Source organism: Sprattus sprattus, assembly GCF_963457725.1.
Source record: "Sprattus sprattus genome assembly, chromosome: 6".
In the NCBI taxonomy this organism is placed as follows: domain Eukaryota; kingdom Metazoa; phylum Chordata; class Actinopteri; order Clupeiformes; family Clupeidae; genus Sprattus; species Sprattus sprattus.
The window spans coordinates 23,339,783-23,348,176 of NC_137925.1; the positions used below are offsets into that span (position 1 = coordinate 23,339,783).

The 8,394-nt window shown below is 46.0% G+C and overlaps 1 protein-coding gene across 1 annotated transcript in view; it reads right to left on the minus strand.

Annotated features, from left to right (window-relative positions):
* diaph2 (diaphanous-related formin 2) overlaps positions 1-8,394 on the minus strand; it is a 388,150-nt gene that overhangs the window by 154,288 nt on the left and 225,468 nt on the right. The window contains exon 21 of the mRNA XM_080840181.1: positions 5,481-5,575. Coding sequence (XP_080696307.1) covers positions 5,481-5,575 — 95 coding nt within the window. The remainder of the gene's footprint in view (positions 1-5,480; positions 5,576-8,394) is intronic.

Here is an 8,394-nt window from a genome sequence, read left to right on the forward strand (position 1 = left end):
TTTCATACAGTGAGTTTTAAGGCATCATATTTCAAACATCCCCTTATTTAACCCTGTTAGTTACATGTGCATGAATTCAGGATTTTAAAAAGTATATTTAGATATATGCACATGTATCCACATATAATGTGATTAATGTAATATTCTACTTTCCACATCTACAGTGATTTAACAGTTGAAGAGGTGCCATAAAGCCGATCCCAGGCTTGAGGTTAACTCTAGATGTGACACAGAGGGTGGGTGTTAAACTGGAAAGCATATTAACGTGCACTTCACTTTTTCCCTACTGTCAGTGTTGCTATACTTGTTTGTATTTATCAAATACTGCCAGTAAAAAAAAATATATATATATAATTAAAAAAGGGAAACAAATCTAGAGGTTGGAGAAGTTCTTGTGCAATTCATATTGGGTGAAAAATTATTTGATGAGATACAGGTTTTTTCAAAAGATGCCCTGTATTAGTCACGTAGGCAAGGTGCCTGTTGAGGCTGTCAGACAATGTTAAAGTTGGCTTTGTATCCTTCAGCACCTCTAACAGTATGTTTATCTCAACAGTGAGTAATGCTCTTGTCTCGCTCTTGGCCAATTTGCTGGCAGACAAGGGAGTAATAATAGAAAGGATGAACTTGGCTTTTAAAGATGTACATTCATGGGCAAAACTAAACACAAACACAAACAAATTCACATTCACAAACACAAACACAAACACAAACACACAAGTGCATGAGTTACATTTGACTAACTTCAGCCAGTGCATGCAACACTTTTTTAATAACTCATTTGTAGGAGGTAAACAAATGAAATGTCAAAAACCACAGTACAGCACTGTTTTGAACTAACTGAATTCACAGCTAAGGACTGTAACACTCTATATTGTATATTCTCCTCTAGATTGGCAGGACAGTAATCCTCAGAGAGCTCATCAAGGATCTATGCATTGTTTGGCTTTGGGAAAACGTGGTTGGCAGCAGCTATGGCAGGGCAGGGGCCCAAATGCTGCCATGATACTAGTTAAGGCCTCCTTCTGCCCAAAAGCCCTGACGCTCCAGTTTCCAAGCCCGGCGGGAGGCACAGACTGCACGGGGGTCTGTGAAAGACTAGAAACACTCAGGGCGAGAGGAGTTAAGACAACGACTCTCTGGCCGCCCCGAGCAGGAGCTTGCATCTCCGTTTTCCTGTCAATTATCGCTAAAGCCAACGAACGCCTGAGCCAAATGTGGGATGCCACAAAATGGAGGAAATTTGCGTTTCTGAAACACAGGCACCTTCTCTTCTCCTTTCCTTCCTTATTTTCTTTAGGAGAATAAAGAGGAAAAAAATACATAAATCCTCATGCACGTGCTTCAGTCCATCAGCCCTGCCCACCTCCCACCTGCTACACACTAGCTTTCATGCTGACTAAGATTAATGTCAGCAAGTGTCATCTGCCTCAGCTGTGAAGAATGAAATATAAAAACACGGCCATGAAGCAATCCTCAGCGTTGGATAAAGGAATAAAGGCATAAAAGAGAGCGGGTGTTGAGCTCAAAACCTCTGGTTTGTGGCCCCTGTCACGGCGTAAACAAAAGAACGTGGCACTGAAACCTGCCGGCTGCACGTCGCTGGTGAAAAGGCATGGGGACGCGTTTGGTCCCGGCACAACAATGGCGGCCCGCTCCGTCTCGCACGTGCCTCTGTGCCGCTCGGCGGTCTGCTCGGCCAAAGAGGACCCCTTTCTTTCACACTCCGTGCCTTGTCTTTAAAGCGACAACAATGTGGCCCTGCAGGCTTTGTTCTCCACTGGCTCTGTGACGGTGGCACGCCGCCCCTATTGAAGTGGCCAACCGGCCGTTCGTCACCTCCTCCACACAGCTGACACCATAATAAATGTTTCTTTTTCTTATGCTTTGGCCAAAGGGGACATTTTGTTGTTGTTCCGCTTAAGGCTGTATGGGGACACGTATGAGCTGGAGAAGAAGGGGGCGTGGGGGGAAGGGTGTAAGGACACCCTATGCACATGTTGGAAGGATAAAGATTCAAAACAAACCAACAAAACTGGTCTGACATCCAGTCACAACATCTCTCTATCTGTATTTCTTTTTGTCCTTCTCTCTTTTTCGATTCTACCCCTTGTGAATGAATCTGTGATCAGATGCGCTGATCGGCCGATTGAAGGAGGCCATCCTTCCTTGCAGTGGACTGCAAGGCAAGAGCACACTGACAGCTGTAAAGTGATTGCTTGTGTATGTGTGTGTGTGTGTGTGTGTGTGTGTGTGTGTGTGTGTGTGTGTGTGTGTGTGTGTGTGTGCAAGTGTGTGTGTGTGTGCACCCGTGTGTGGCATTGCATCGGCAGATTCATATAGACACTAGATGGATGGCGATGCAACGGATGTCTGCCGGAGTTCAGAGTCCTGTATATCACAGCCAGCCTGTGATGAGCCTTAATGCAGAGTAAGGGGAACCAATCAAGTCCAATATCTCACGCCGAGGAGGAGATGAGTCATTGTGCGAGCGGATCAGGGACGACACACATGGCAGCGTGGCTCTGAAAAAATTGCAGCATTACATGTCAGCAAAGCAGCGCGAGGATGTGATTGAATATGACTTCATGTACATTAAGGGAGCCCTGCTCTCTCCGATATATTGCCCTCTCGCTAATGATGAGAGGGAGACAGGCGAGAGACAGAGAGAAAGACGAAAAGCAAAAGAAAGAAAGAAAGAGAGAGAGCAAGAAAGAGAGAGAGAGAGAGAGTTGCCCTTCTGAACCTGAGTAGATTTCCAATAAATTCTCTCCCACCTCAGAGTGGTGCCGGGGGATCCTAACTCCTTCATTTTGAGCAGGGATGGTTCTATTGCTGCTTGCCAACATGTGTGGACTACAGAAGCAGCCCTCTGGTTCCTCTGGCTGCCCGATTCGATTCCCTCCCCATCCTGCCCCGTGGCGGTCACTCTGACTCCGACACGAGACTGCGACTGCTGGGTCGCTCGTCCGCCGCTGCTGTCTGCAGATAGCTGACATGTCCTTGGCCACGTGGTGAAGGAGGGTCACGCGGAGCTCTTCACAGTTTATCCTTTAGCCCCCGCTGGAGGCCAGGCACACCCCGATAGGTGGGCGAAAAAGACGAGCCATTTAATTACTACAAATAAATCTATCATCTGAGAATGTTTTGACTACATGGACGGAAGAAACGCAATGTCTGCTTTTTTCCTTCTTTAAAGATATTCACTATTATGCCGTTAAACCTCTTTATTTTCATGAATTGGAGCGACATCCAACACACATAATGTGAAGATATAAGACATTGATGACGAGTGTGTGTGTGTTTGTGTGTGTGTGTGTGTGTGTGTGTTTGTGTGTGTGTGTGTGTGTGTGCGCTAGTGTGTGTGTGTGTGTGTGTGTGTGTGTGTGTGTGTGTGTGTGTGTGTGTGTGTGTGTGTGTGTGTGTGTGTGTGTGTGTGTGTGTGTGTGTGTGTGTGTGTGTGTGTGTGCAGTGTGGGGTGGTGATTGGCGTGTGTGTGGGTAACGACTGGGCCATTTAATGTGATTAATGAGATAGAGGAGAAGTGAAGCAGGAGAAAGTGGATCCCTCCCAGGGAACCAAGTCACTCTCTGCGGGAAGCCCCAGTCGTCTTCAACCCCCCTTAATTCAAACAGACACATACACACACACACACACACACACACACACACACACACACACACACACACACACACACACACACACACACACACACACACACACACACACACACACAAAACACACACACAAAACACACATACAAAGCACATTCCATGTCTTCTCAACATGACCCCAAATCACTGATACAATATGTGCTCTCCTACCCAATCACACCTGCCAAGCCAACCAAGACACCGCAGCCCTCCATTGTATCACTGCTTCAGAGCACAGAGAACGCAATGGTTTTCAAATGGAAGGGCATTCCATTACTGTTGCAGTGGTGGTAGGTACGGCAGAAAGCGCTGTGGAGCGAGGGAGGTGTGCGTGTGCGGCAACAGACAGGGGACGTGTGGGCGAGGCGAGGAGGTGGGCGTTTTGTGGCTGTGTTGACACATGAATCTTTCCTGTAAAGAGAGGCGGAATATGGGAAAAGGTCATCGCTTTAACTCCGCCGCTGTGCCACAAAGCGATGGGGCCGTAGCCACCAGCTCCCCCCCCCCCCGCCACCCCCACTCTCCACACATGGGCAGGACCGCCAGCCAATTAAAGGTTATCGGAGCTCAGAATAACCGCTCCTGCAGGGGCCGCCACGGGCGTTGACATCTAAATATATTCCACCACCTTTTTCTCGCTTGCTTTCTTTTTTTTTGTCTCCCTCTTCACAGCGAGAAGGAATGGCTTAAAGTTGGGGGGGGGGGGGGGCAGTTTTTACTCCATGGCATCTTAAAAGGATGGACGATGATGTGAATGGGAGGAGGGTTTATCTCTGTCAGGGAAGCAGCCACATCCAAACAAACACACATAGATCCTCTTCCAAGGAGTGTGTGTGTGTGTGTGTGTGTGTGTGTGTGTGTGTGTGTTTGTGGTCAGGGAAGGTAATAGCCCTCAGGGCAAAGGACACCTACATTTACATTTACATTTAGTCATTTAGCAGACACTTTTATCCAAAGCGACGTACAAGGGAACGTACGTAGTGGTCAAATTCTCTGAGATATGGAGAGTGTACTACGGAACCCAATAACTGCCATTAGTCTCATTAAATAGGAAGTGTTTGAAAAATCTGTGGTGACAGAAAAAGCGAGGCTGACATCGCAGAGAGGGAGGTGGGAGGAGGTGCGTGGCATTACCGAGGCAACGTGATGAAAGAAGAGGGTGGGCTGATGTAAAAATTGAGATCAACTCTCTTACCGACCGGCGAGGAATCCTTACCTCAAGAGACCCCATGCCACTGGCAATTACCACACTCAGCCAAACAAAGCAACAGAAACAGTCTCAATGTGGAGAGCCTCCAGGAAGATCATCAATCTTCACCAGAAGACAAAGACTGGCAGAAAGGAGGCTGGAGCGGGGCTGAGTTTGCCAGGCCTTGTCCCACACCATTTATAATGACTGGATGAATGGAAGACCCTATGGCAAGTCTGTGTGTGTGTGTGTGTGTGTGTGTGTGTGTGTGTGTGTGTGTGTGTGTGTGCGCTAGTGTGTGTGTGTGTGTGTGTTTGTGTGTGTGTGTACATGTGTGGAACCAGCCTAACTTCTGCCAAAGAGGCAAAAAGCAGCGTTTAATAAAAAGGAGGTCAGCAGGCACCAAACTAGACACAAAGCCCTGATGGTGGCACACACACACAGTGACACAGATGCACATGGAACCATGAGCGAGAACACAAAAGACACATGCACACACACACATTCACAAACACAAAGACCCAGAGAGAGAGAGAGAGAGAGAGAGAGAGAGAGAGAGAGAGAGAGAGAGAGAGAGAGAGAGAGATAGGAAGCAAAAGAGAGAGGCAGAACGAGAAACAGGTCAGATTTACACTCACCTGGATTAAAGCTTCACTCAGCCTCTCCTCGTCCACTTCCAGCACAATGTCTCGAATCTCTTCGTACGGCAGCCGAAACGATCCCAGGAAAATTGCTGCTCGGGCACAAAGGACAGAGGAGCCATTTACTTTTTTGTGTGTGTCTGTTGTATTAGATGGTTGAGTTCAAAAAGGCCCTTTGGAACCCTGTGCTCCTTGGACAAATTGACCACAGAGCAAAGTTCATAACTTGTCAAAGCAGAGTTTCAAACAATGTCAGCTTTCAATTGGATTCTTTGTGCGATGTTTTTGTGACGACTGCAAGGGTGAAGAGGACACATCATTTTGAAAGTGACAATGGGAAACAAATTCATTATTGCACAACAGGAAAAGAGGAGAAAAGCCAACTAATCACAAGCTATTGAGAATCTGCAGTATTTTTGATAGATTTTTTTCATGCTCACCCCTTCACTTTCACACATTTAAATATGTATGTGTCAACAGACACAAATTGCACCCTAAGGTTTTTGTTTACAGAATTGCACCTCTCTGAATACGAGGAGCAAATGAGAGTGAAATACAATGCGACATCATTCGGCTCTTAATCCTCCTATTGTCAAAGAGACCCAAAACTATTTTCAAACATTGTCAAATTATATAAATTAGTGATGAAACTCTATGGCTGTCCATGAAGCTTCGTAAAATGGCCCTAACGTGATATTCATTTAAATGTTTTCCTATACAAAAAAAGAAAAAAATGCCTCTTGTCTTTGGGTCAACAACTGTACTTAACTATTTAGGTGAGTTATGAGATAGATTTAATCCTGATCCATAATGACCCAAAGGAAATGGGTGTTACTCAGAACAATAAAATGCTTCAATTATTCACCACAACAAACACTTTCAAGTGACTGTGGAAAAGTTCTCTAGGCTTCTACATGCTAAACATCTATGAATTCTCTGAATTCAAATTTGAAAGATCAATTTCACTTTTTAGTCTTTTTTTAACCAGTCTCCCGTGCTCCTGTACCCAGTCCTTCCTGTTTTCACAAGGTTTTTGTGAATATTTTGAGTGAAAGACCAAGAGGATAAACAGCACAGATATTTTTTTCATAGCCTGTTTTGGTCACATTCACTAAGGGTGCCAATAATTGTGGAGGGCACTGTATGTGTGATTGTGTGTTGTTTTTGTACCGGTGAGTGAAATTATCAGGTTTTTACAGGTGTCACACAATGCAAAAGAAGCAGGACGCCTGGGTGCCACAGGAACAGTGTGAGGTCTGTGAATAAAACACCTATCACGGCTCAGGGGCACAAAAACATACCTTCCAAAGTCCTGAAAGAGGGACTCAGGAGACATCTTTGTTCATCCTTTTCTCTACTGCTCTTTTTTTCCCTCGTATCTCTCTCATTAGTTCCTTCTTTCTCGAATAATGTTAAGGTTTACCATGGTTTGAAAAAGACAGCCCTTGCCAACAAAGAAATAAAATAAATCACAATAAATGAAATGTGATTTAATGAACAGCACTGGTTTTACTGATAGTTTAACTGATGCAGGGACTTCTGCCTTTTTTGGTGATGCATTGGTGTCATTTATTAAGTCGAGTGTTGATTTACAAGGTGTCATGGTAAGGTATGGGTGTCCTATAACTGCTAAATCACTTAATTTGTCTCACTGTTTTGACTACATGAATGTTATGGAACATGTTGGTTGCTGCAATCATGGCTCATGATTCCTTTGGGGTTTGTTATTACAATCATGATTTGTATTTATCTCACAAATGTATGTGCTTCCAGCTACATATTTCTGTTTTCTGCGTGTACTCGTCCAATCTACATGCTTTCGGTGTACGGGAATTGCTGCCCCGCTGGCCTCTACAGTGTTAGAGGAGGGGAGGGGGACATCTCCCAGGCGTCCTCCTGCCATGTCCGTGTGTCATAGATAATGACTCCCAGACCATGTGGGCCTGTGTCCTGTAACTGGCAGGGATGACTTCATCTCCAGCCTCCCAGAACTGACCTGGATTCATATGGCCCCCCTCTTCACCCCCCCCTCCCCTACAAGCCTCCCACTGCCCAGCACCCTTAAGGCCCACGTCAGCTGGCTGGCCACCACCCCGTGGACGGAGAGGAAGAGGAACAGGAACAGGGAGAGGTAGAGCGAGAGCGAGCAGCTGAGGGCCCCCTTGAGTGTGTTGATTCAGCTGCACCCTGTTCCACCTTGTTCCACCCTGCTCCCCGAGAAGCAACAGAACTAGAAATAATACACAGGCCCTCTTAAAAGCTTTCAGAGGTGTGTCTGTGTGTGTGTGAGACAGCATATCTTTGTGTGTGTGTGTGTGTGTGTGTGTGGGTGGGGGTGTGTTTACATGTGAGCATGGAGGAGCGAAAGGCAAAGGGGCTGAGAGGCTGTGTCCAGGGGGTGGACGAGGAGGCTGTTCAGAGAAGTGCAATGTAAAGGGCTGGGAGGAAGGGCCTGGAGGGGTGTTTAGGCTTCACTCAGTGTGGACACATGTGTCCAATTTCCGATTTCAGTCCGATTTAAATTGGATATTGGACACATGTGTCTCCCCAGAACTAGATTTATTGGGCCTCATTCTCGACCTTTTTCTGTAATTCTTCAGAAATGTTTCTTACACAACTTCGCAAAAACAACGTAAGAGAAACGCTTCCGCTGCATTCCCGCACGCTTAAAAATGTATTCATAAGCAGCCGAAGTCTTCTCAGCTGGGTTCCTTCCGATTAGCTTCTTAGATTGATGCGCGTTCTCGTGAAAGTGGATTTGCATACATACACGCCCTGCCAGCTCCTTATTAGGAGACGCAATTTTAGAAACGTGTGCTGTCGCAATCTCCCGAATCCACCTCGTAACAGGTGTTCATTAATAAGGTGGAGATGTTGAACGTCCGAAGTCCGTAAAAACACATTTAAGTAG